We start from the raw sequence: 27,420 nt of genomic DNA, 5'->3' as shown, positions 1-27,420 counted from the left end.
TTTTTCCTCTGTAGCACTCTTCTTCAGCATGCTTGCCCGGCCCTTCTCTCCTATGCACCATCTGATCCAGTTTTATACTAAAGCTGAGGTCTTCAGCCTCTTATCACCTAAGGTTTTAAGATCATCTGTACATCATGAGCCCCGCCTTAATTTTTCAATTGTAGATTCAGCATCAGTCTTTGGATATTATGGCAATGCCTGAATTAAAAAAAAAAAAACAAAAAACAAAAATAAAACCTCCACAAAGAATTAAAGAGACACAATTTCCTTCTTTCAATGCACAAATTAATCCAAGTTATTTCCCACGTTTCACCAAAATTAGTCATAGAAAAAGCTGTAGCACTCAGTCAATACAATTTTTTAAATTACTTCTTTGAAACTTTACATAGGTCATAGATACGACTTTTTAAAACGTTAATTTCATTACATCAGGTTTGCTTTGGAAGGGTACAATCTGATATATACCTGTGATTTTATCTTGTTAATACTAGCATTATGCGCATTTTATCTGCCTTAATCTGATAGATTAGCATTGTTCTCCAAGTAGAAATGTGCAACATATCTCCGAAAATCCAAGAGGTCTAGAGAGGTATCTGGGTTACAGGCTCTGTGTAGCTGCCATGCATTGTTCATGGCTACATCAATTATGTAGCTCACTAAAATTGAATACCATTTTTTGCTTCTTATTCTCACCCTGTATTTGGAAATGATTTCATCCATTTTAGCTACACCTTCCTTGCATTCATCATACAATTTCACTATAGACGGTTGAGCTATCTGATGGATCTCCTCATCATCGGCACAACTTAGCTCACTGGCCGGTTCTATGCCTATGGCATTGGAGCACAGACTGATGATGCCATCTCCATGCCAACGACACAAAATTATCTCCTCATTTTCTTCGACTTGGAAATCGAAATACCCCTTCTTCATTTTTTTCATATGTTCTACATTCATAAGGGGACATTTTTCAGTCCTGTTCTCACGAATTGTTCCTGTTGCCCTCACTCCTTTCTTCTTCAAGGCTGACACCAATTTGACACTTGTAAAGAAGCTATCAAAACACAGGTGATAGGGATATTGGCCTCTCTCTAAAAGGACATCAGCAAAATGCATCACTAGATTTCCACCTAAACCAAGGTTAAGATCCTTATCCACCATCACAGATGATTCTTCTTGATGGGGCTCAAACCAAACCAGATAACCCTGTGTGGTTGTGCCACACCAAATTTTATAGCCAATTCTAATAGGTTTCCCATTCAGGAATTGGTCGCTATCAAAGCATTCACACATTGTCTTATCAAAATAATAGTGTTCTTCAAGGGGAGCATAGAGGAGGAAATTTCTATTCATTTGCTTTATGAGAGGCCTCAACTTTGTAAACTTATCTTTTTGATCTAGGTGGTTGTTATCTGCAAAATGTAGGTATGAGAAAATCAATTCAAATCTGTCCCTTCTAATTGCATCCTTGACTAGGTTCTGATCGGTATCAGAGATTTCCCAATACATTCCCCTTCTGGGACGCCTCACAAATCCACTCAAAAGCAAGATCCCAAACAGACACCTTATTTCCTGAACTGTGACTTCCAAGTTGACATTTTTCTGAGATGCATAATTATTGGTTTCATTGACAATCAAGCTGAATGTTTCGTCATCAAAAAATAATTCAAAGAGTTCCACTGGGTTCAACTTTTCACTTTTGAGATTCAAAAGTCCAGAATCCAGTGCTGACCAGCTTGGAAAGTTGGGTTTAAGATCTCTTTTGGTCCAATTCTTCTCTGGGACGTTTGATATCTTTAGCCTTTTTGGAGCAGGGTGGGCCTCAGGCTTGTTCTCTTCTTCTACATCTGAGTCACCAGAAAATGCAAGGCCTTGGAGCAGTTCACTCACTCGAGCTTTGTCCTTTTTTCTCCCTTTTCGGGTAATGTCTCCTGCAGCGTATTCCAAGGAGGAGATGTGCATTCGGGCCCACAAGTCACCTGGGTGACGGTCCTTCAGGGTGTTCATATGTACAACTGTCCTGTCAGTACAGACTGAGGTACCAGGTGGCTGGAGCATACAATCTCTGGAAATGAAAGAATTACCATATTATAAAATTCTTAGTCTTCCTCACCATGACATCATGAATCTGGTGACACCTAAGTATTCTTCTGCAAAGACTACCCCCTTCTCACTCCTAGGACTTTGGCCAGACCTAACACTGGGGGCCTCCCTCCCAGTAGCTGTTGAGTCTGAAACAAGGAACTGGGCAGCTGAGGGCAGTGCCTCCCCCATCTTCAGGAGCGAGTGGCAAACATCCCATGTTCCTTTGGGCCCAAGTTCAATCACCCCGGCCTCTACAGTGGGAGATGGGCCGAGTCCTCTGCTTCAGGGCTTCCCTGTCCAGTTGAGCTTCCGTCAGTAACGAAGCTGAGGTTTTCCAGAATCCTTTTACTCCTGTAGCTCTATCAATTGACTCTAAACCTGGACCAGGAAGGAGGTCATTTACTGGGCTCCTTCACACCTCTCACAGGATTTCTGAACACGGAAGGATCTACATTCATCTGGTGGACACTCTGCTCTGGGGAGAAACTCAAACTTCCTGCCTTTGAACTGATTTTTATGGGGTTACAAGGAAGCAAGCTAAAGTTACCAAGACGAAACCAACAGGACATTAAACAGTCTAGTTCTAAAAGACTGAAGGACAAAAAGCAGTGAAGGGAATAGAATTCACACTACATGTATTGACTCATTTCCTTAAAGCCTTCATCATCCGAGGTGTCTCCAGTGTGCTTGTCTGGCCCATTCAACACACCACCCATCCTAAGGTTCCCAAATACTCTCAACTGCAGGGACCCTCCTCGGCCCTGTTGTCATGCTCAATCGCTGCCCTCCCATCTCACCAACTCCTCCCTTCCCTCCCTACTTGTGGACCTCATGATCCATCACAGCAGCCCCTCTCAGGCCAGGATCATCAACCCCCTGCTGTGGTGTCCCTCCTCTAGCCCCAGACCAGCAAAACTTCACCCAGTGGAGGCCCCGGCTGGTTCTTCTCAATCCACACCCCAGAGCGAGCAGGGCCGCAGATATCCCACAAGGGACACTGACGCTCCTTCCCTCTTGCCCCTTTATCCCCTTTCCCCACACTCCACATCTTGGTATCCGCAAACAGAGCCTTGTTTCCTACTCCAAAGAGGACCATTTCTCAGGCAGAAACCTGCTCATTGAGACGGTCTGCCTTCCATGGATCCTGTAGCTCCTCCCAGTCTTCTCCAACCCTGTCTGGGCACAGGCACATTCACTTCTCTGTCTGCTTCCTCGCCATCTCCTCTGCATCTAGCAAATTCCTGCCTGGTGCCTGAGTCTTGTTTCAGAGGTCAGTGCTCTGGGACGCCTCCTCCAGCATCCCAGGTCTCGGCCGGGTGCCTCTCCATACCCACAGCACAGGCACATGTCCCGCTGCACTGTGGTTCTGTCTGCTCCGCTGTGCCCTCACATGACCCACTGCAGGTGGGGGTCTCTGTCACACAGGCCTCTGAATACAAGTGATAAAATGCTTCTTGAATGAGTGGAAGAAAAAAATATCTAAGTTGGAAACTTCTAAAGATGTGCCTGGAAAATGGTCTTGTCAACCAAACTCTCTTGACCTCTCCTATCAGTTCATCCTGGATTCTCCAAACCAAGTTCTTGATGCATACCTCTGTCTAGTTCACCTTGACCTGTGACACCCAGAGAAAGCTTCCCTAATTGTCTGCTTCATGACAGTGGCAGAGTCGGGGACTTTCCTGCCAATGCCCCTTGCCCTCTTCCCTTTAGCCAGAGACCCCGTTCTGGGGGCAGCAGTGCGTCCAGGTAAAGGCATGAATTGGTCTAAGCCAGGCATAGTAATGCCATTCCCCTTTCCTTGGTACCCCCCGTCCCCAGCCTCTCTTATAGCCAGAGGTGGTCACAGAAGTCCATTTCTGCCCGTGAGGAACGGGGGAGGGCGGGGGGAGACCTCTCCTTTCGTGGTGCCAGGAACAAACAAGGGGAAAGATGCCCCCCTACCTCCTTTCTGTACTCAAGCTGCAGGGACCGTCATGGTCCTCGGTCAGAAACCAGCACACTAAGGACGGTAGAACAAGAGACCAAGAGCCTGGATCCTTCGGTTTGAGAACTGAGTAATGACAAATGCTGGAAGGGTGTGAACCCTCTACTGAGCCGAGTACAGGTGGGGTGTTCTTCTCAGAAGTCAAGTCGGCAATACTGAGCTAACTTTAGTAAAACACACGCTACGACTCGGAATTCTGTTCCTAGGTGTTTGTCCCAAAGAAGTTCTCGCACAGGGGGCACGTAGAGGCTGTTCCGTGCAGCAGTGTCCCTGCTGACGGGGACCTGGAAGCAGCTGGGTGACCATCTCTGGGGAAGCTGACAGGCCATAGATGTACGTTACAGATAGTATGTGGCAGCTGTAGGTAAAGGAGTAGATGTGTGCAGATAGCTCCTAAAACGTTATGCTGAGTGACAAAATATTCACAATACTATTTAAGTAGTTTAAAACATTCACATCAAAGTGCGTATTTTTTACAAATATTGATAATGGGTACACATTATGGCCCTAAATGGTAGAAGAAGGAAAGGAGAGTTAGTAGTGGGGGGAAAAGTGGGAAACAAAGTGTGTAAGTGTGTGTGTGTGGCTGGGCAGGGGTAGTGGTGGGGAGATGCTGAGTCAGTTTCTGTTCACTGAAGTTAAATGTCTGACAGGCACCATATATTCCTATTTTGCAGTTAGAATGGTCACAAAACGTTTCTGATAGAGCTTGGTTCGGACCTCAAAAGCTTTAAGACGTTTCCATTTTCACTAAGATTTAGCCCCATTTCCCTGAGATGAGCAAGTGTCCCCCCACCCCAGGCTTCAAGCTAATTGTCCCATGATGTTTTCTTCCTCCTCTGTGCTCATCTCGGAGGAGCCAATGGCCTCACCCAAATCCAACCCCCTGCCTTTGATCAGGTCCTTCCCTCTCTGCTTTAGGAGTATCTGTGCTACATCTCCCTCCCTTCCCTTTCCTCCACATCCAAGGCTTATTAAGTACCTACTACTATCTTTAATTTCCGCTTCATCAGCTACTTTCCTGGTAGTTCTTGTTCAGGACTCTCCCAGTGCTCTTCGTTTCTCCACTGCCATGATAGCCCTCACTCTTGTCTGAATTCTCTTCCTTTTCTGGCTTCTCTTCTCTGTAGCTCCACCAAGACAGAAGGGAACCCAGGGAAAGGTGGCCAGGCAGGGTAAACAGAGTCAGGATAGGATTCCTGGGGGCAACTGTGTACCAACCGAAGGTTTTGTATAATGAGGATACTGACTGGTCCCCTTCCTGGCCCGGGGCCTCCTACCATTCCTGAAGTGAGAGTAGTTCTCTTCCTGTATTCTTCCAGGGAAGCAGGGTTCTCTGGTCATTCCAATTTGTTCTTACAGCTGCAGGATCAGTTCCACTTAACATGGACACTCACCTGTTGGGTGCTCCTGAGGCCTCAGCACCTTGCTGTATTTCTTCAAAAGTTTCTTGCTTTGCATTAAACAATCCATCTTTACTTACAGCTTCTTCAGCTAAAATAAGAATATAAATGTCATCATCTGCATTTTTCCCCCTCAATTCAATATCCAGAGGGAATAGGATTTTTGAATTAAAATAATCATCAGGTGCCCCAGAAGTGCCATCACAGCCAGTCCTACAAAGTGTGGCACGGCATGGTTAGCTGGAGAGAATGTCTAACAAAGCAAAGCAAATTTAGAGAAAATTCTACACGGACAATAGCATTCTCAGAGTGAAGAGAACTTCCTCCGATATGAAGAAGGGATCACGCGGAGGAGTTTGTGAGGCTTCCAGACGTGAAGAGCTGTGTGAAGACATTACATGGAACCCTTTAGAGGGAAGAAAATGGGAAGCAAAGCAGGACTCGTGAGAAATGATCAGAAGATAACAAGAATCATTAAGCTGACTGATGGGGAGGGATGCAAAATGGTAAAGACGGAGAAGTGTGCAGGCAGAAGCAGAAGGGAACGCAAGGGTCTGGAGGGAATGTGGGCTCCCCAGGGCCAGGTCAGAGTTAATGATGGGACAGGGGAGCAGCCCGAGGCTGTCACTACTTATCAGACGGAAGTCTGTTGCCTTCTGAGCTGAGTTCCCATAGAGGAGCTCTCTCTCCTCTGAGCCAGACTCAGAAGCGGCCTTTCTGGGAAATCGGCAAAGGACAGCCTCTTGGGGTCTTCACTGTGGTAAGGACAGGGGTCCAGTTGTGAAGGGTGGTGGCTTCCACACTGTAGACCAGTGGTGCCAAGACAGGGACCATCCTTGCCTCTCTCCTGGGCTGTGGGGGTCGGCAGCAGTCCAGAGGGTTCTCTGGCTGGGAAGTCCCTTGTTCTGATCTCTGCCTTCACATTATAAGGACACCAGTCACCAGCCCTGGGGCCCTCCCAGATCCTGTACAACCTCATCTTCACTTGCTTATACCCACAGAGTGTCTTTCAAAATCAGACCACACTCATAGGTACCTACAGTTAGGGACGCAGATCTTACATTGTTGAAAATCCTGTAAGTTCTACTTCCTATACAATTCTTTTCATAAGAGTGAATTAAGAACAGAAGACTCTGGGTTCAACAGGATCAGGAACCAGTTAGAATCCGCAGTAAGGGACCAAGTGAGGAGAGGACTCCACAGGCACATGTTTTGAGAAAACCGAGGTAGCAACACAGGACTTAAATTTTAACTAAATGACCAGGAAAATGATTGAACCACTGTGAGATCAAGGAAAAAAAGGGTCATCTGTGGTAATGTGAAGTTTTGCTAAGGACAGAATTCCCATTACCATCGTAACTGTGAGGTGTGTGCAGGAACACCAAGAATATAAAGGAGTGTGAGGGGGAACCTCCAAAATAAAGCATCAGGCCCTGAGCCTCAAAGGAGTGGAGGCACGGTCTGCGACCAGGCATCTCCCTGCCCTCCCTCCCTCCCCACACGGTACAGAATTAGGCAACAGCCAGTCATTGAAACGAGCCCCTGCGCGAGGCATGCGTGGTCTGCTCTCGTCACAAGGGGAACGCAGGGGGCCGGTGCCGCCCCAGAAGCTCCCACAGGTGAGGACTGCTACCCACGTGCCCGTGAGCTGGGAGGAGACAGGAGTCCCGCGTGAGACCTGACAGCCTTGACGAGCGCCTTTTGTGGGGGCCTGGCCTGCACACCTTCTGTATATTGAACATCCCCCATCGCTGTGTCCACTTTGCCAGGGAGCCCACCATTCTAAAACTTCAGGGCCTGCCATCCACACAACGGAGTGCTCATGAACTGGTCAAGTGCTTTACGGTGATGCACTGGTACTTATCAGAGGAGGGAGAAGCTAGTGCTAAAGGAGAAATTAAGCTGAGAACAGATACAAGGCCAGGGGGAAACCGGAAAGTAGAAAAGAGGAAGAGTTGTGGTGACAGGGAAATAAAGACCCCCCCCCCCCCCGCCAGACACAAATACAAGTGACATTAGACGTAAGGTAAAAATGTTAGGAATGTGCCACATAGGAGCTGATTCCAGAACGACCGACAATAAGTGGGGGCACCTGAGGTGGGGGGGGGGGGCCTCAGCCAGTTAAGCGTCCGACTCTTGATCTTGGTGCGGGTCATAGGATCCAGCCCCGGGTCGGGCTCTGTGCTGGGCCTGGAGCCTGCTTGAAATCGTCCCTCTCCCCGACCCTTACACGCTCTCTCACATAAAAGTAAGCTACACTACCCATGAAACTAATGTAACATTGCATGTTAACTATGCTGGAGGTAAAATTAAAATAAATAAAAAATTTCAAAGTCATGTAAAGTCAGGGGCACCTGGCTGGCTCAGTTGATAGAGTATGTGACTCTTAATCTCAAGGTCATGAGTTCAGAGCCTACTTAAAATAAAAATTCTAAAATAAAGGCACATAAAGCCAAACAGACCTTTGTTGATTGACTGCTTAATCAATGACCCATTAATTAACTTGCCCAGGTCCCACCGTTGGCAGATGGCAGAGCTGGAATTCAGACCTCCACCTATCCTCCTTCTTGTCTTTCTGGAATGTTTTCCTCCTGTCCTGGAGCCTGGGGACAGAATGCTTCTCTCATCTGAAGGATGCCGGGAATGAAAGTAGGCTGTGGGCTGCACGTGGCTCTCCCAGACCCTCCGTTCACATCACCTTTAGGCCATCGTGCTGTCTGGTCTTGACCCTGATGGACAATCCTAAGGCCTTGGCTGCTGGGGCAACCACACCACTGAGGCAGGCACAACTCCAGCCTGCTCAGTTGAGAGAGTGAAGGATTCCAGTTTGGAGGCTAAGGCCTAAACCACTGCCCTTTAATGAAGGCGGGGATCACACCATTCAAATGCCGATATCTTGTACCACAATGTGAAACCCTTGACCCCTGTCTCCTCCTAACTGCTCTGCTGCCTCCGCATCTAAGCTCAAGATAACAAAATCGGATTCCTTGGGTAATGCAAGAGGCAATCTTGCAAATCATCCCGAGCTAAGAAGAGGCACCAGAATACGACAAAATCAGTTACTGCCTAATGAGATTCTGTGGTCAAGTTCTGTAGTTAAGGTTCACACCTGAATACTGACAGTAAGAAGAGGTGTGTCTAAAAATTCTCAGAGGAGGCACAGTTCCCTCTTTCAACCATCTGACCATCGTTTGGGTGCACGGGAGGGAGGGAAGGAAGGGTGGAATTTTCTGGTAAAGACAGCTAAGAACTATGTGAGTATGGGGGCTATGTCATCTGACAATGAGGCCATAGAATTGGCAGGCAGAGAACAGGACACAGGCAGGAAAGAACTGAAGGCCACGAACCAGTCCTATGTGGCCCCCAAAGGAATGAAGAGACAAACTCAGCGGAAGCCAGAACACTCATCAGCATCAGCTATTAACTGAGCTTCGACTATATGCACAGCAGTGGGCCTGGAGCAAAGGAGGTACAAGCTAAGGAGTTTGCTCTCGGTGGGCTGGGTTTACAGACTGACCAGAGAAAGAGAATGCAGACAAACTGGGTTTGCTGGCAAAAGAACGGGGTTAGACTGCTGGGAAGATGGCACTCACCTCGTTTCTCGGACACAACTACCTGACACTCACCAGAGTGTAAATGCCCCAGAAAGCAACCCGAAGGCTGGCAGAACAGAGCCACAACTCAATGTAAAGAAGAGGACACATCAAAGAAGGTAGAAAGGGCGAAGATACAGTGAGGAGCTAATACCCACAGGACTCTCCCCGGGGTGGGGGCATCTGCAGGCACAGGGAGCGTAGACGATCACAGGGTTGCCCATGTGGGAAGATGAAGCCTCATAACATTTGGCTTTGAAAACCAGAGGGGCCGAATTTCAAGATTCTTACAACCAGCAGAACTTAAAATCTGGAATTTCAAAAAATCACCGGGCTTGGGGCACTTAAGTGGCTCAATCGGTTGGTTCATCATCCAACTTCAGCTTGGGTCACGACCTCATGGTTTGTGGGTTCAAGTCCTGCGTCAAGCTCTCTGCTGTCAGTGCTGAGCCGGTTTCTGATCCTCTGTCTCCATCTCTCTCTCTGCCCCTGCCCCACTTGTATCCCTGCCTTCTCTCTTTCAGAAATAAACATTTAAGAAAAAAATCACCAGACTCCGCTCTGGGAAAGAATGGAGGCCAAGAGAAAACTAAGTCCCTGCCCTTAAAGAGACGACACAACAGCCCATGGAGATTCAGCATAGAAGCAGCAGTTGGAAAAACACCTGGGGCCTATGGGAGGCAGAGTTCTTTGCTAAGCTCAGAGCATGTCTGCAGGGACAGAACCCTGGAAGACCACCCCCCAGGGACAAAGGAGCCAGCAGGTGCTATTTCTCTCCCCCAGCCCCCAGGATAGACACATGGAGACCTGCGGGAGCTAGTGCAGCAGTAACAGTCACTACCTAACTTACTTACACCTCACCCTGCACTTTGGGGGATCTGACCCCTCCAACCAGGCCTGCTCCAGCACCGTGGGTACCCTCCCCAGAGGACCGTCGAAAACCTTGCTAACACCACCTCTCCCCAACTCGCAAATGTGATGGATCCGCCTCTTCCAACCCAGCTGGCCTCAGTCCCCATTCACAGAGGGCTGTGCAAAAACCTTAGTAAAGCTGCACCTTGGGGATCCACCCCTCCACTACACTTGTGGCCAGAGCCCATCCAAACCGGGGCCACAGGCATGGCAGCATGCAAGCAGCCCAAGTGAGCCACCGCCACTCCAGAGTGACTCCTGCTCCAGGGAGAGGAGAAGAGAGTCCTACGTACCACTCCAGGTATAGCCCCAGCAGTGGGCCGGGGGCAGAGAGCTGGTCTGGTCTGGTTGCAGGTCCCACCACCAACGAAAAGTTTCTCAGGTGACAACACAGGGAAAGTGCCCAACAGTTTCCTGCTACTGCATCTCTGGCAAACACCTGGTCTGACTCCGTTCGTGCTCGATGCAGTCGCAAGCTGCTTCACTAACACCACAGGGATCCCAGAAGGAGTAGGGAGAGAAAGAGGGAAGAAAATTTACTTGAAGAAATAATAGCTGCAGACTTCCTAAATGCAGGGAAGGAAAAAGAAATCCAGATCCGGGAGGCAAGAGATCCGCCCCAAAAACTCAACCAAGGAGGTCCACATCAAGACACATGATAAATAAAACGGCAAAAGGTCACGATAAGGAGAGTTTTAAAAGCAAGAGGGTCAGCTGGGAAGATGGCACAGGAGACGGACCTTACGCTCGCCACGCCCCACATGAATAACTAGAGAATATCCACATCAGTGTATATAACCTGGAAGTTACCTGAAGACTGACAGAACAAACTCACAACTAAAGACCAAGAAGAGAGCACGCTGAAGAAGGCAGGAAGGGCAAGGATGCGGTCTGAGAGAGAAACAGACCAGACCATGGCCGTCCGTGGTGGGGAGAGAGCTGGTGGCAAGATGATGGGCAAAAACAGGCCTTCACACAGGGAGTCCACAAAAGAGAGGGCAAATTCCCATAACATCTGCCTCTGAAAGTGAGAGGGGCCAAATTTCTTGAGTTCTTATAACCAGTGGGACTCACATCCTGGAATTTTAAAAATTGGCGGGCTCAGTTCTGGGAGAGCCCGAAGGTATTAAGACAAGTCCCCACCCTTAGCGTGACAAACAGCCCGTGCAGGTACAGCATGGAACGAACAGTCTGAAAAATGGCAGGGGCAGACAGGAGAGTGGTTTGCTCAACTCGGAACATGGCATGGAGAGACAGGGGTTGTAGGGAGACCCCTCCAGGAACAAAGGAGCTGGCAGGTGTCACTTATCTCCCTCACCCCCAGCATAAAAAGCAGCCACCTGAGGAACCAGCTCAGCTCCAACACTCTAAACATGACTTCCTTCCACCAAGCCCCCACCCCTGCACGTGGTCAGAGCTGCCCTTTCTAGTCCTCCTCAGATTAGTCTCTGCACCCAGGGCCTCGGCCCGCAGAAGAGCTGCACAAACCCTGCCGACACATCTCCTGACATTGCACTCTGTAGGACCTCAGTTCCGGCAGCGACCAGGGCAGGTCACCTTTCACAAGGGACCTTTCACACCCCTTATTAAAACACACCCCACTCCCACTAGGGACTAAACAATGCACAGAAGAGGCGAAGAGAAGCTCTGCAGACAACTGGCTCACGGAAAAACAGGCCAAGATTCAAAAGCAGAACACACACAAGAGACATAGAAAACACTCCCTGGAGCACCAGGCCTAGGAACAGGGGACACTGCAGGGCAGGGCACTACAGGACCTCTTCTTCACAAGTCTCTTATCCTTAGGAGCAAGAAAAGTAGCTAACTTTCCTATCACACAGAAACACAGAGAACTGGAAAAAATGAGGAGAGAAATACGTCCCGAACAAAAGAACAAGACCAATCCACAGCAAGAGACCTAAGTGAAATGGATATAAGTAATATGCCTGATAGAGATTTTAATAATCTTAAAGATACTCACTGAACTTGAAAAAAAAAGTGGAGGAGATCAGTGAGACCCTTAACAGAATGGCAAAAAAGAACCAATCAGAGATCAAGAACACAATTCATGAAATTAAAAATACACTTGAAGGACAAATAATCCAGTGAAGAAATGGGCAAAAGACACGAATAGACACTTCTCCAAAGAAGATATCCAGATAGCTAATAGACACATGGAAAAAATGCTCAACGTCACTCATCATCAGGGAAATACAAATCAAAACCACAATGAGATACCACCTCACGCCTGTCAGAATGGCTAACATTAACAACTCAGGCAACAACAGATGTTGGCGAGGATGCGGAGAAAGAGGAACCCTTTTGCACTGCTGGTGGGAATGCAAGCTGGTGCAGCCACTCTGGAAAACAGTATGGAGGTTCCTCAAAACATTAAAAATAGAACTACCCTACAACTCAGCAATTGCACTACTAGGTATTTATACAAGGGATACAAGTGTGCTGTTTCGAAGGGACACAGGCACCCCAATGTTTATAGCAGCGATGTTGACAATAGCCAAAGTATGGAAAGAGCCCAAATGTTCGACAGATGAATGGATAAAGATGATGTGGTATATATAATGCAGTATTACCCAGCAATCAAAAAGAATGAAATCTTGCCATTTGCAATAACATGGATAGAACTAGAGGGTATTATGCTAAGCGAAATTAGAGAAAGACAAATACCATATTGACTTCACTCATGTGGAATTTAAGATACAAACAGATGAACATAAGGGAAGGGAAGCAACGTAATATAAAAACAGGGAGGGGGACAAAACATAAGAGACTCAAATACAGAGAACAAACAGGGTTGTTGGAGGGGTTGTGGGAGGAGAGATGGGCTAAATGGGTAAGGGGCACTAAGGAATCTACTCCTGAAATCATTGTTGCACTTTAAGCTAACTAACTTGGATGTAAATTTAAAATTAATTAATTTTTAAAAAATAAGCACATTGTGAAGAAAAAAATACACTTGAAGGAATAAATAGCAGGCTAGTCGAAAAAGAGGAATGAATTAACAAACTGTAAGACAGAATAATGGGAAGTAACCAAACTGAGAAACGGAGAAGCAAATTATGCAAATTAAGAATCCTTAAGGAATTCAGTGGTTCTACCAAGCCTAACATTCATATTATAGGGATCTCAGAAGAAGAGATAGAAAGGAGGGAGGGCTGCCTGGGTAGTTCAGTCAGTTGAGAATCCAACTCTTGATTGCAGCTCAGGTCATGATCTCATGGTATGCAGGCCTGAGCCCCTTGTGGGGCTCCGTGCTGACAGTGGGGAACCTGCTTGGGATTCTCTGTCTCTGCCCCTCCCTCTCCCCTGCTCATGCTCTCTTAAATAAGTAAACGGTTAAAAAAAGGAGGGGGGAGAAAATTGACTTGAAAAATAACTGAGGGGTGTCTCAGTGTCTCAGTCAGCTAACCACCCAACTCTTGATTTCGGCTTGGATCATGATCTCATGGTCGTGGGATCAAGCCCTGCATTGGGCTCCATGCTGGGCATGGAGCCTGCTTGGGATTCTTTCTCTCCCTAGCCCTCTGCCCCTCCCCAACTCGTTCTCTCTCTCTCAAAAAAAAAAAAAGCTGAAAACATCTCTAATTTGGAGAAGGAAACATATCCAGATAGATTCAGGAGGCACAGAGATCCTCCCAAGAATTTAACTCACGGAGGTCGACACCAAGACACATAGTAATTAAAACGGCAAAAAGTAAAAAAAATTAAAAAGGCAAAAAGTAGTGACAAAGAAAAAAATCTTAAAAGCATCAAGAGAAGAGAGTTGCATACAAAGGAAACCTGATAAGGCTATCAGATTTTTCAGCAGAAATTAGCAGGCCAGAAGGGAGTGGCCTGATATTCAAAGTGCTGAACGGGAAAAATCTGCAGCCAAGAAAACTATCCAGTGAGGCTATCATTCAGAATAGAAGGATAGATATAGAGTTTCTCACAAACAAAAACTAAAGGGGTCCATGACCACTAAAAAAGTCCTGTAAGAAGTATTAAAAGGGATTCTTTGAGTGGAAAGGAAAGACCATAAGAGTATGAAAAGCAAAAAAAAAAAAAAAAGAAAATAAGTAAAAACGAGTATATCTGTAAAAATCAGTCAAGAAAGAGATTAGTAAAATATGACACCATATACCTAAAACTTGAATGGTGGGAGGGGGAGAGGAATAAAGAATGAGTTCAAAACTAAGTGACCATCATCTTTAAATGCAGACTGCTATATGCAGAAGAGGTTATACACAAACCTAGTGGTAACCACAAATCAAAAGCCAGTCACAGATATGCAAAGAATAAAAGAAAGAAATCCAAATATACAAGAAAGAAAGCCAACAAGCCATGAAAGAGGGCAAGAGGAGAAAGGACGAAGAAAATCTATAGAAACAATCACAAAAAAGTAAAAAATGGCAATAAATACTTGTCTATCAATAATTATGTTGAATGTAAATGGACTAAACAAATCCAATCAAAAGACATAAGGTGACATAGTAGATAAAAAACAAGACCCATCTGTATGCTGCCTATAAGCGCCTACTAAAGGCGGCTGCAGATTGAAATTGAGGGGATGGAGGAACACTTATGAATAAAGCCAGAGTAGCAATACTTATATCGGACAAACTAGACTTTAAAACAAAGACTGTAAAAAGAGACAAAGAAGAGCACTATATAGTCAGAAAGGGCAAAATCCAACAAGAAGATATAACAATTGTAAGTATTTATGCACGCAACATGGCAGCATCCAAATACATAAAACAGTTAATAACAAACATAAAGGAAATAAATGACAGTAATAATAGTGGGAGGGGGTTAACACCCTTTGTGCATTAATGCACTGATCATCCAAACACAAAATCATCAAGGAAAAACTGGCTTTGATGGACCAGATGGATTTAACAGATATATTCAGAACATTCCATCCTAAAACGCCAGAATACACATTCTCTTCTTTTTCTTTTTTTTAACGTTTATTTATTTATTTTTGAGAGAGAGAGAGAGAGAGAGAGAGAGAGAGAGAGAGAGAGAGTTAGAGAGCAAGCAGGGGAGGGGCAGGGAGAGAGGGAGATAGGATCCCAAGCAGGCTTCAGGCTGCCAGCACAGAACCCGATGCAGGGCTTGAACTCACAAACCGTGAGATCACGACCTGAGCCGAAACCAAGAGTTGAATGCTTAACCGACTGAGCCACCCAGGCGCAACACACATTCTTTTCAATTACACACAGAACATTATTCCAGAATAGATCACATATTAGGCCACAAAACAAATCTCAAAAGATTCAAAAAGATCAAAGTCATACCCTGCATCTTTTCTAACAACAATACTATATTACTAGAAATCAGGGCACCTGGGTGGCTCAGTTGGCTAAGCACCTGATTCTTGATCTCAGTTCAGGTCTTAATCTGAGGGTTGTGAGTTTGAGCCCTGCACTGGGCTCCATGCTGGAAGTGAAGCCTAAAGAAAGAAAATAAAAGGGGCGCCTGGGTGGCTCAGTCGGTTGAGCATCCGACTCTGGCTCAGGTCATGATCTCGCAGTCTGTGAGTTCAAGCCCCGCGTCGGGCTCTGTGCTGACGGCGCAGAGCCTGGAGTCTGCTTCAGATTCTGTGCCTCCCTCTCTTTCTGCCCCTCCCCCGCTCATGCTCTATCTCTCTCTCTCTCTTTCTCTGTCAAAAATAAATATTAAAAAAAAATTTTTTTTAAAAAGAAAGAAAATAAAATTAAATGAAGGAAGGAAGGAAAACAAGAAATCAACCACAAGAAAGAATCTGGAAAGACCACAAATAACATGGAGGTTAAATAACATGCTACTAAACATTGAATGGGTCAACCAGGAAACAAAAGAAATCAACAAGTACATGGAAACAAACGAAAATGACAATACAACAGTCCAAAACCTTGGGGATGCAATAAAAGTGATTCTAAGGGAAGTTTATAGCAATACAGGTCTACCTCAAGAAGCGAGAAAAATCTCAAACTACCTAACCTTACACCTGAATGAGTTAGAAAAAGAACAAACAAAACCCAAAACCACCAGAAGAAAGTAAATAATAAAGATTAGAGCAGAAATAAATGATATACAAACTAAAAACACAATAGAACAGATCTGAGGGGCACCTGGGTGGCTCAGTCAGTTAAGCATCTGACTTCAGCTCAGGTCATGATCTCACAGTTCATGGGTTTGAGCCTTGTGTCAGGCAGGCTCTGTGCTGACAGCTCAGAGTCTGGAGCCGGCTTCAGATTCTGTGTCTCCCTCTCTCTCTCTGCCTCCCCCATCCATACTCTGGCTCTCACTCTCAAAAATAAACATTAAAAAACAAAACAAAAACAGATCAATGAAACCAGGAGCTGGTTCTTTGAAAAGATCAACCAGATTCATAAACCTCTAGTCAGACTCATTAAAAACAAAAACAGACTCAAAATCACAAATGAAAGAGTATAAATAACAATCAACACCACTGAAACACAAACCTAATAGAATATTATGAAAAACTGTATGCCAACAAATTGGACAACCTAGAAGAAATGGATAAATTCATAGAAACAAAGAAACTACCAAAGCAGAATCAGGAAGAAACAGAAAGTTTGAACAGACTAATTACCAACAAGAAGATTAAATTAGCAATCAAGAAACTCCCAACAAAGTCCAGGACCAGATGGCTTCACAGGCAAATTCTACCAAATATTTAAAGAAGAGTTAGCACTTATTCTTCTCAAATGATTCCAAAAAGTAGAAGAGGAAGGAAGGCTCCCAAATTAGTTCTATGAGGCCAGCATTACCCTGATTAAAAAAAAAAAAAAAAAAAAAGATAAAGACACTACCAAAAAAGAACTACAGGCCAATATCTCTGATGAACAGATGCAAAAATCCTCAACAAAATATTAGCAAACCTAAGCCAACAATACATTAAAAACATCATTCACCACAATAAAGTGGGATTTATTCCAAGGATGCAATAGTGATTTGATTCAATATTTGCAAATCCATCAATGTGACATATCAATAAAAGGATAAAAACCATATGATCATTTCTTTCTGTTTTTAAGTTTATGTATTTATTTGAGAGAGATAGAGCATGAGTGGGGAAGGGGCAGAGAGAGAAGGAGAGAGAATCTCAAGCAAGCTCCACACTGACAGCACACAGAGCTCTGTGCGGGGCTCAAACTCACAAAACCGTGAGATCGTGAACTGAGCCGAAACCCAGAGTTGGACACTTAACTGTGTCACCCAGGTGCCCCCATACAATCATTTCAATAGAAACTAAAAAAAGAAAAAATATTTGGCAAAGTACAATATCTATTCATGATACAAACACTCAACAAAGAAGGTTTAGAGGAAACAAACTTCAACATAATAAGGGCAATATATGAAAAACCCACAGCTAATATCAGTCTCAAAGGGGAAAAACTGAGAGCTTTTCTCCTAAGGTGAGGAACAAGACAAGGATGTCCACTCTCACAACTTTTATTCAACATAGTACTGGAAGTCCTAGCCACAGCAATCAGAGAAGGAGGAGGAATAAAGGACATCCAAACTGGTAAGGAAGCAGGAAAACTTTCACTATTTGCAGATGATATGATACTATGTAGAGAAAACCCAAAAGACTCAACCAAGAAACTACTACAATTAATAATTCAGTAAGGTCACAGGTTACAAAATCAATGTACACAAATCCACTGTATTTCTATATAATGATGAAACAGCAGAAAGAGAAATTAAGAAAATAATCCCATTTACAATTCCACCAAAATAATGAAATATCTAGGAATAAACTTAACCAAGGAGGTTGTAAAACACTGAGGAAAGAAACTGAAGATGACACAAATGAAAGACTCACGGATTGGAAGTACAAATATAATTAAAATGTGCATATTATCCAAAGCAATTTACAGCAGCATTTTTTACAGAACTAGAACAAACAATCCTAAAAAATTGTATGGAACCACAAAAGATCCCCAAATAGCCAAAGCAATCTTGAAAAAGGAAAAAACAAAGCTGAAGGTATTACAATTCCAGATTTCAAGTTATATTACAAAGCAGTAATAATCAGGGAGCCTGGGTGGTTCAGTCGGTTGAGTGTTTGACTCTTCATTTAGGCTTAGGTCATAATTTTCCAGTTGGTGGGACTGAGCCCTGCGTCAGGCTCCATGCTGACAGCATGCAGCCTGCTTGGGATTCTCTCTCCCTCTCTCTCTGTACCTTCCCCACTTGCACTCCCTCACTCTCAAAATAAATAAATAAACTTAAAAAAAAAAAAAAAACCAAACCAGCAGTAATCAAAACAGTATGATATTGGCACAAAAACAGACATAGATCAATGGAATAGAGTAGAAAGCCCAGAAGTAAACCCATGATTATATGGTCAATTAATCTTTGACAAAGGAAGCAGGAATATGCAATGGGAGAAACAGTCTTCTCAACAAATGGTGGTGGGAAAACCAGACAGCTCCATGTGAAAGAATTAAACTGTACCACTTTCTTACACCATACACAAAAATAAACCCCAAATAAATTAAGGACCTAAATTTGAGACACGAAACCATAAAATTCTAGACAAGAGCATAGGCAGTAATTTCTCTGACATGGCTGTAGCAAAATCTTTCTACATAGGTCTCTTGAGGCAAGGAAAATAAAAGCAAGATAAACTATTGGGACTATATTGAGATAAAGCTGCACAGCAAAGGAAATAACAAAACTAAAAGACAACCTACTGAATGGGAGAGGACATTTGTAAATAGCATGTCCAATTACGGATTAAAATCCAAAAAATACAAAGAACTTACACAACTCAACACCAACAAATAATCCAATAAATGGATAGAAAACACGAACAGACATTTCTCCAAAGAAGATACGCACATGGCCAAAAGACACATGAAACGATGCTTAACATCACTTATCATCAGGAAATGCAAATCAAAACTACAATGAGGTATCACCTTACACCTGTGAAAATAGCTAAACTCAAAAACATAAGAAACAACTAGTGTTGGTGAAAATATGGACAAAAAGGAATCCTCCCACATTGTTGGTGGCGAATGCACTGGTACAGGCACTGTGGAAAACAGTATGGCGGTTCCTTAAAAAATAAAAAATAGAACTACCCTATGATCCAGTAATCGCACTACTGAGTATTTACCCAAAGAATATGAAAACACTCATTCAAAAGGATATATGCACCCCCTGTTTATAGCAACATTGTCTACAATAGCCAAACTATGGAAACAGCCCAAGTGTCCACTGATAGATGAATGGATAAAGATGTGGTACGCATATAGAAGTATACACACACACACACAAATGGAGTCACACCAACACACACAGACACACACAGGAATATTACTCAGTCATAAAAAGGATGAAATCTTGCCATTTGCAGTGACATGGATGGAGCTAGATAGTGTTATGCTAAGCAAAATAAGACAGAGAAAGACAAATACCATATGACTTCATTCATGTGGAACAGAAGAAACAAAACAAAGGGAAAAAAAGAGAAAAACCAAAAAAGACTCTTAATTACATAGACTCTTAACTACATAGAACAACAAAAAAAGACTTTTAACTACATAGAACAGGGTGGCTCAGTCAGTTAAGTGTCCGACTCTTGATTTCAGCTCAGGTTATGATCTCAGGGTTTGTGGGATTGAGCCCTGCATAGAGCTCCATGCTGACAGGATGGAACCTGTTTGGGATTCTCTGTCCTCTGCCCCTTTCCCCGCTTGAGCTCTTGCTTGCTTGCTCTCTCTCTGAAAATAAAACATCAAAAAAAAAAAAAAAAAAACCAAACTACATAGAACAACAGACGTTTACCAGAGGGCAGGTGGGTGGGGGAATGGGTGAAATCAGTGACCAGGATTAAGAGTAACATTTACCGTGGTGAGCACTAATACACAAAATTGTTGAATCACTGTATTATATACCTCAAACTGATGTAAGACTGTATGTTAACTACACTGGAATTAAAAGAAAAGAAAAAAAAGAACTAGGTTACAGCTGCAGCTGTGTGACCTTGGGCCTGTCAGTCTTGCTAAGCCTCCCATTCCTTATCTGTGCCATGGGGAAAACATAGTCCACTTTACAGGGCTGGTGAAGATCAAATGAATGAACACAAAAGCTCTTTGTAAAACCGCAAGACCCCCCTGAGGTCATGTATTATTATATTTTCAGATCAGCTTAATACCAGCTACACAAAACTAAATGAAGAAGACATGATCATTCTAACCCAGAATTTATCCAAGACTGTAGCATCACTTTTTTTGCTCCAGACACAATGGATCACCATAGCATCTTTTCGCTGGTGTTGTTCCGTATCTAGAGGAACTAATAAAGCTTGCTGGAAAAACAGGCTTGTCCCTGATGCACTGTTGCGACCTTACCCCCAACTCCCCCCAACAACACATACATGCCAAACCCTTCAACTAAAAAAGCACAATGTGAAACAGGTCTGCTGACAGAGAAGGGGCTATATTGAGAAGGGGAGGATGGGAAAGAGAATGGAAAGGGGCAAACATAAAATGCAGTGAGGAAAGAAAACAAAGACAATGGAAAATCTGAGATAGCAAAGGTCAAATCAGACTTTGTGTTTGCTCCTTATCATCCTCCTCAGGTGGAAGAGCATTAGGGTTAAGCCCGAGAAAGAGGCAGAGGGATGTTTTCACATATGGGAAAGTTCAATACAAACACCACACTGATCTACTGCTGTGCATCCCTGCTCAAGACAGAACAGGAGGATGCAGGCTTCAGGTGCGGTCTATCGGGTGATACCTCAAGGTCCCTTCTACTTCTCCACCAACGTGCAAACACTCAACAATGCATCTGACACTAAGACTATCACAACTGAGCATTGAGAGACTGGGAAAAATACAGTACTCGTGAGTTTTCATTTAATTCTAGTGTCCCATGACAGATGAGAATACCACACACACACACACACACACACACACACACACACACACACACACACACTACAATTGCTGTAAATCATATTTTTGATTAAAAAAAAAAAAGGCTGGGGCGCCTCGGTGCCTCAGTTGGTTGAATGTCCAACTTCAGCTCAGGTCATGAGATGTTTGTGGGTTCGTGCCCTGCATAGGGCTCTGTGCTGACAGCTCAGAGCCTGGAGCCTGCTTGGGATTCTGTCTCCCTCTCTCTGCCCCTCCCCCACTCACACTCTCTCTGTCAAAAATAAAACATTATAAAAAAATTTTTTTAAAAAGGCTTCTAGGGGCGCCTGGGTGGCTTGGTCGGTTAAGCGTCCGACTTTGGCTCAGGTCATGATCTCACAGTCCGTGAGTTTGAGCCCCGCGTCGGGCTCTGTGCTGACAGCTCAGAGCCTGGAGCCTGTTTCAGATTCTGTGTCTCCCTCTCTCTCTGCCCCTCCCCTGTTCATGCTCTGTCTCTCTCTGTCTCAGAAATAAATAAACGTTAAAAAAAAAAAATTAAAAAAAAAAAAGGCTTCTATGGCACCCAACTTTTTAATGACAGTCCAAACTTTAATGCCACAAAACGTTCCCACGTGACTTCCCCATTCCTCCCACACACTCTTTCGCAAACAAACCCTACCCTCCAACCACACTGGTTAACTTACTATCCCTTGAAAATCCCAGCACAGGAGGAAGAAACGCCACTAGTCTGGGAAATTGGTCTAAGTCATGTACTGTCAGGTAACCTGGAGAAATGTGCTGGGTTTATAACTGATAGGTAGGCCTTTAGCTAGAGTCTTTAAATATTCGGAAGGAGCTAAAAGGATATATATTAAAAAAAAAAAAAATCTTTGAAAATGACAAAGCATGCTTCCGGAAGGCCCAGAGAGCGTTCTCATCTGGATAACACCTACCACAGCAGTGGTGCCTCCCTCTGGGGACACAGAAAACCACAAGAGGCCACTGTCCTGCCCACAATGCGGCTGGGGTCCGGTTTGTGAGCCATGTCATGCTGTTTTTAAGCATTCACTTACACGAAAGAATCTTACATCCTATGATCACTGTTACCTATTTGTCAATTACCATCCTCACCATTCTGACAACTGCCCACCTCTGTTCATTACCCCTCTCTCCTCTCCAGTCAAAACAAAATTGCCTTCAGTAGGTGTATATTCATCATCTCATAGGTAAGTAGGAATGTCTGCTCACTGTGGGGCTCCCCACTACCTCTCAACTTCTTCAGATAAACAAACTATTCTGGGGCTTCACGCAATGCTGGTTTTTCACAGCTGCAGAAATATGACAGAACCATCAGCCAAGTAAGCAGGGAAGTATCAAGTCCTATTCATGCTACATGATATGAGTAAACACCATAAGTAATATGAGCCGTATACATTTCATCTCCCTCTAGTGATTTATTATATGAACCGTTTATTCATTCTACACTTACTGTCAAAATATCAGTATTCACAGATCACCAATGTAGCGAATTTGGTAAACCATGGTAAACCGTGACTGGGGTAAACCACGAACCCTCTGAAATCATATGCATAATTTTGCATGTACCTACATTTTCCAGGGAAGAGAGTCAAGTTTTCAATAACTTCCGGGGAAAAACTAGTAGCACCCCTCATGAGAAGGTTAAAAAACACTGCACTGTGGAATTCTAAGGTCTCTTCTTTGAACTTTCTGTGTACTTCTGTCTGTTATCAATCCATCTGCAGACCTCAAACATTGTGCCAGATGCCTGCACAGAGCTCAACAATAAGCAACAGTTGGGATGGTTTCCTGGAGGTGAAGCCTGGGTATGGAAAGTGGGGGGACCCTGCACACAGAAGAATGCACTTCAATGGAGAACAGAGAGAACCTGTTTAAGCCCACAGCTGCATTTAAAATGACTCCAGGAGGGGCGCCTGGGTGGCTCAGTCAGTTAAGCGTCCGACTTCAGCTCAGGTCACGATCTCGCGGTCTGTGAGTTCGAGCCCTGCCCCGCGTCAGGCTCTGGGCTGATGGCTCAGAGCCTGGAGCCTGCTTCCGATTCTGTGTCTCCCTCTCTCTCTGCCCCTCCCCCATTCCTGTTCTGTCTCTCTCTGTCCCAAAAATAAATAAACGTTAAAAAAATTTAAAAAAATAAAATAAAATAAAATAAAATGACTCCAGGTTAGACGCAGGGAGGATACTGAAGACAGTGTTATTGTGGGGAAAAAGGTAAATTTGTGGAAAGCTACCAATTAAATATTGAAAACACCCACAAGTGTAGAATTAGACATGTAGAGCAAAGGTAAGTAGCAGAGAGACCTCCGGTCAGAAGGTCAGGTGACTTGAATTCTAGATGTTGCTCTGCCTCTGATGACCCTGGGCAAGTCATTAAACAGCCTGACTTTTGGTTTTCCCAACTATTGGGAGGGGAATTGGACAAGATCTCAGGATCCTAACAATCCCAAATGTTTTTAGAAGCTTGCTTAGATACAGGGTAGGGAAAAAATATAGACAGATAGATACACACACACACACACATATATAGACATAAATATAGATATAGATATATACCTACCTATATATAAAAACTGAAAGACACAGATAAACAAGCGCCTGTCAGTGTCTGCTCCCAATTTCCGTACTACACACGCACTGGCACTCACCACTCACTTCTCCGGGGTTCTCTTGGCAGAGCTCTGGAGGTTCACACTTCAAGGCAGTTACCCTGGGCAGGAGCTGGAGGCTCTGACATTCTGAAGAGGCTCCCTGATACTCTGTCACCAGCGAGTGCATGTCCTGTCCCCGAGTATAGACAGAAGCCTGGGGATAAAAGATTTACCTTGAAAATGCATCCTGGTGGGAACAGGACTGAACAGCAGTTATGGACATCTTCAAGGAAATACCAGACAAGCCCCATTTAATCTTTCAAAGCAGCAGTAAATAAGAGAGTAGCAGACCGAGATGTCCACCCGTTTGGTAAAGAGGGACTGCACACCTACGGAGACTCGGACTGTGTTCTACGTGCTGGGGATACGCGGCAAACGAGGACAGTGCGCACCAAGCATGGCCGCCCAGAAAGAAAACCAAACAAACCCAGGTGCATGCTCACACTGGCGGATGGAGACTATCACAGGACAGCTCCCACAGGCTACTTAGGGGACTACCAAGGGGAAAGTGGTAACTTTAGGAAACAGACATCTGACAGACACCACCTTAAGCTCATCAGTAATGCAACAACCCATCCCCATGTGCCTCCCTATGTGATGCACTAAGGCAAACATATCTTCTGTGGCATTCTAGGCAAAAGGAACAACACGGACCTTATCAAGAGAAAACGTAAGACAAGTATCAGTGTCGTGGCAGACAAGGAAAGACCAAGTGGGGGACCTGGGTGGCTCAGTTGGTTAAGCGACCCACTCTTCATTTCAGCTCAGGTCATGACCTCACAGTTCGTGAGTTCCAGCCCCGCATTGGGCTCTGGGCTGACAGTGCAGAGCCTGCTTGGGATTCTCGCTCTCCTTCCCTCTCAGCCCCTCTCCTGCTTACACACACACTCTCTCTCTCAAAATAAATAAACTTTAAAAAAACAAAAAAAAGAGACGAAGTCACTGTTCCAGATTCAAGGAGACTAAAGAGGCGATTAAATGCAACATAGGTTGCTGGACTGTATCCTGGATCGGAGTAAAACAGCCACAGAGAACACTACGGAGGTGACCTGGCAGAACGCGAACAAGGACTACCGTGTAGATGATAGTCCATAATAATTTTAATTTCCCAAAACTTGATCTTTGTATTCCAGTTATACAAAAGAACGCCCTCATTCATCAGAAATACACACTGAACACTGAAGTGTTCAGAGATAAAGAAGTGTAGTATCTGCAAATAACTCTCAAATGGTCGAAAAAATACTGCATGAGTGTGTAAGTGTGTGTGACACGCAGAGAGAGAGGAAAGGGGGTGGCTCGCGCAAGAGCAGGCACATCATGACACAGTGTCAACAGCTAGGGAGTCTGGGTGAGCAGCAGACAGTTCTCTGTACTGCTTTCCCAGATACTTCTGTAAGTTATAAATTATTTTTAAAAATTAAAAAAAAAGTTAAAAATTAATAGACAAACGTTCCCCACTTCCCCTCCCATGCCACCGTACACATCCTCTTCCAACCTGCTGTCCTGTGTCTTTCTCCAGATCCTCCAGCGCCGTCACCACCTCGTCCCCGCTCTCCGGACGGTGCTCCCGCACCCAGGCCTGGAGCTCCGCGGGCAGGACGGTCAGGAACTGCTCCAGCACCAGCAGCTCCAGGATCTGCTCCTTGCTGTGGGTCTCGGGCCGCAGCCACTGGCGGCAGAGTTCGTGGAGTTGGGCCAGAGCCTGGCGGGGCCCAGTCACATCCCGGTAGGAGAACTGCCGGAAGCGCAGGCGGCACAGCTCCTGGGCGTGGCAGCTGCTTTCCCAAGAGCTGCACACCTGCTCCCAGGGGGAGTCCTCCTCCTTCACTGTCACACGGCTGTCCGCACCTTCAGGTGCGGGGCCTGGCACAGCTTCATCCATGGTGAGCCTAAAGACTTAAAGGAAAAGGTTCACTTAGCCCAGGTTCACACTTCAGAATGTTTTCCAAACGAACGTCTGAGGCATACGAATGGATCAGTAACAGCACAAAAACAGACATTCAGATCTGTGGAACAGAAGAGACAACCCAGAAACGGATCCACAAACCTCTGGCCAACTTATCTTTGACAAAGACTATCCAATGGAATAAAGACAGCCTCTTCAGCAAGTGGTACTGGGAAAACTGAACGGTGACACGCAGAAGAATGAACTTGGACCACTTTCTTACACCATACACAAAAATAAATTCAAAATGGAGGAAAGACCTAAACGTAGGACAGGAAGCCATCAAAATCCTAGAGAAGAAAGCAGGCAAAAACGTCTTTGACCTTGGCCGCAGCAACTTCTTACTCAACACATCTCTGGAGGCAAGGGAAACAAAAGCAAAAATAAACTACTGGGACCTCATCAAAATAAAAAGCTTCTGCACAGCAAAGGAAACAATCAGCAAAACTAAAAGGCCACCGACAGAATGGGAGAAGATATTTGCAAATGACGTATCAGATAAAGGGTTACTATCCGAAATCTATAAAGAACTTATCAAAGTTAACACCCCGAAAAACAAATAATCCAGTGAAGAAATGGGCAAAAGACATGAACGCACACTTTTCCAAAGAAGACATCCAGATGGCCGACACGTTGAAAAAATGCTCAACATCACTCGTCATCAAGGAAATACAGATCAAAACCACAATGAGATATCACCTCACACCTGTCAGAATGGCTAAAATTAACAACTCAGGCAACAGGTGTTGGCAAGGATGCAGAGAAAGGGCAACCCTTTTGCACTGCTGATGGGAATGCAAACTGGTGCAGCCACTCTGGAAAACAGTATGGAGGTTCCTCAAAAAATTAAAAATAGTACTACCCTACGACCCAGCAATTGCACCACTAGGTATTTATCCAAAGGATATTAAAATGCTGATTTGAAGGAGCACACCCACCCCGATGTTTATAGCAGTGTTATGGACAATAGCCAAATTATGGAAAGAGCCCAGATGTCCATCAACTGATGAATGGATAAAGAATACAATGGAGTATTATTACTTGGCGATCAAAAAGAATGAAATCTTGCCATTTGCAAGATTGGACTGAAGGGTATTATGCTAAGTGAAATTAGAGAAAGACAGATATATGATTTCACTCTTGTCGAATTTAAGATACAAAACAGATGAACACAGGGGAAGGGAAGCAAAAGTTAATATAAAAACAGGGAGCGGGACAAAACATAAGAAACTCTTTTTTAAATTTTTTTTTTCCAACGTTTATTTATTTTTGGGACAGAGAGAGACAGAGCACGAACGGGGGAGGGGCAGAGAGAGAGGGAGACACAGAATCGGAAACAGGCTCCAGGCTCTGAGCCATCAGCCCAGAGCCTGACGCGGGGCTCGAACTGACGGACCGTGAGATCGTGACCTGGCTGAAGTCGGACGCTTAACCGACTGCGCCACCCGGGGGCCCCAAGAAACTCTGTTTTTTAAATGTTATTTTATTTTTTAAAATTTACATCCAAGTTAGTTAGCATAAACATAAGGAACTCTTAAATACAGAGAACAAACAGGGTTGCTGGAGGGGTTCTGGGTGGGGGGATGGGCTAAATGCACAAGGGGCATTAAGGAGGACACTTGTTGGGGTGAGCACTGGGTGTTATATGTAGGAGATGAATTACTGGATTCTATTTCTGAAATTATTACTGCACTATATGCTAACTACCTTGGATGTAAACTTAAAAAAATAAAAATAATTTTTAAAATGGATCAGTAAATTAGAAGAGCTTCAAAATTCTATGAAACATACTTGTATTTTTGTCCCCACTGTAAGTCATGCTCAGAAACTGAGCCTGCTTGCCTATACTACCAGTGAAGTTAATGAGAAGTACATCTTGAACCCTGAGGGGGGGTTGATCCAGGAGGTAAGGGATGTGAGGGAAGCAGAGTAAA

At 44.5% G+C, this 27,420-nt stretch overlaps 1 protein-coding gene across 2 annotated transcripts in view; it reads right to left on the bottom strand.

The window, feature by feature from the left end:
• Positions 1-249: 249 nt before the first annotated feature.
• PGBD1 (piggyBac transposable element derived 1) overlaps positions 250-27,420 on the bottom strand; it is a 28,875-nt gene continuing 1,704 nt past the window's right edge. For both annotated transcript variants that reach the window (XM_047102014.1, XM_047102015.1), the window contains exons 2-5: positions 25,037-25,437; positions 23,539-23,695; positions 5,467-5,563; positions 250-2,065 (exon numbers count right to left, since the gene is read on the bottom strand). In XM_047102014.1, coding sequence (XP_046957970.1) covers positions 514-2,065; positions 5,467-5,563; positions 23,539-23,695; positions 25,037-25,423 — 2,193 coding nt within the window. In that variant the 5' untranslated portion in view covers positions 25,424-25,437 and the 3' untranslated portion in view covers positions 250-513. The remainder of the gene's footprint in view (positions 2,066-5,466; positions 5,564-23,538; positions 23,696-25,036; positions 25,438-27,420) is intronic.

Source organism: Lynx rufus, unplaced genomic scaffold (genome assembly GCF_022079265.1).
Source record: "Lynx rufus isolate CCGP_SWC_20201006 ecotype Redwood Valley unplaced genomic scaffold, mLynRuf1.p SCAF_6, whole genome shotgun sequence".
In the NCBI taxonomy this organism is placed as follows: domain Eukaryota; kingdom Metazoa; phylum Chordata; class Mammalia; order Carnivora; family Felidae; genus Lynx; species Lynx rufus.
The sequence above is the reverse complement of the archived record's forward strand: the minus strand, read 5'-3'. Positions and strand labels throughout refer to the sequence as shown.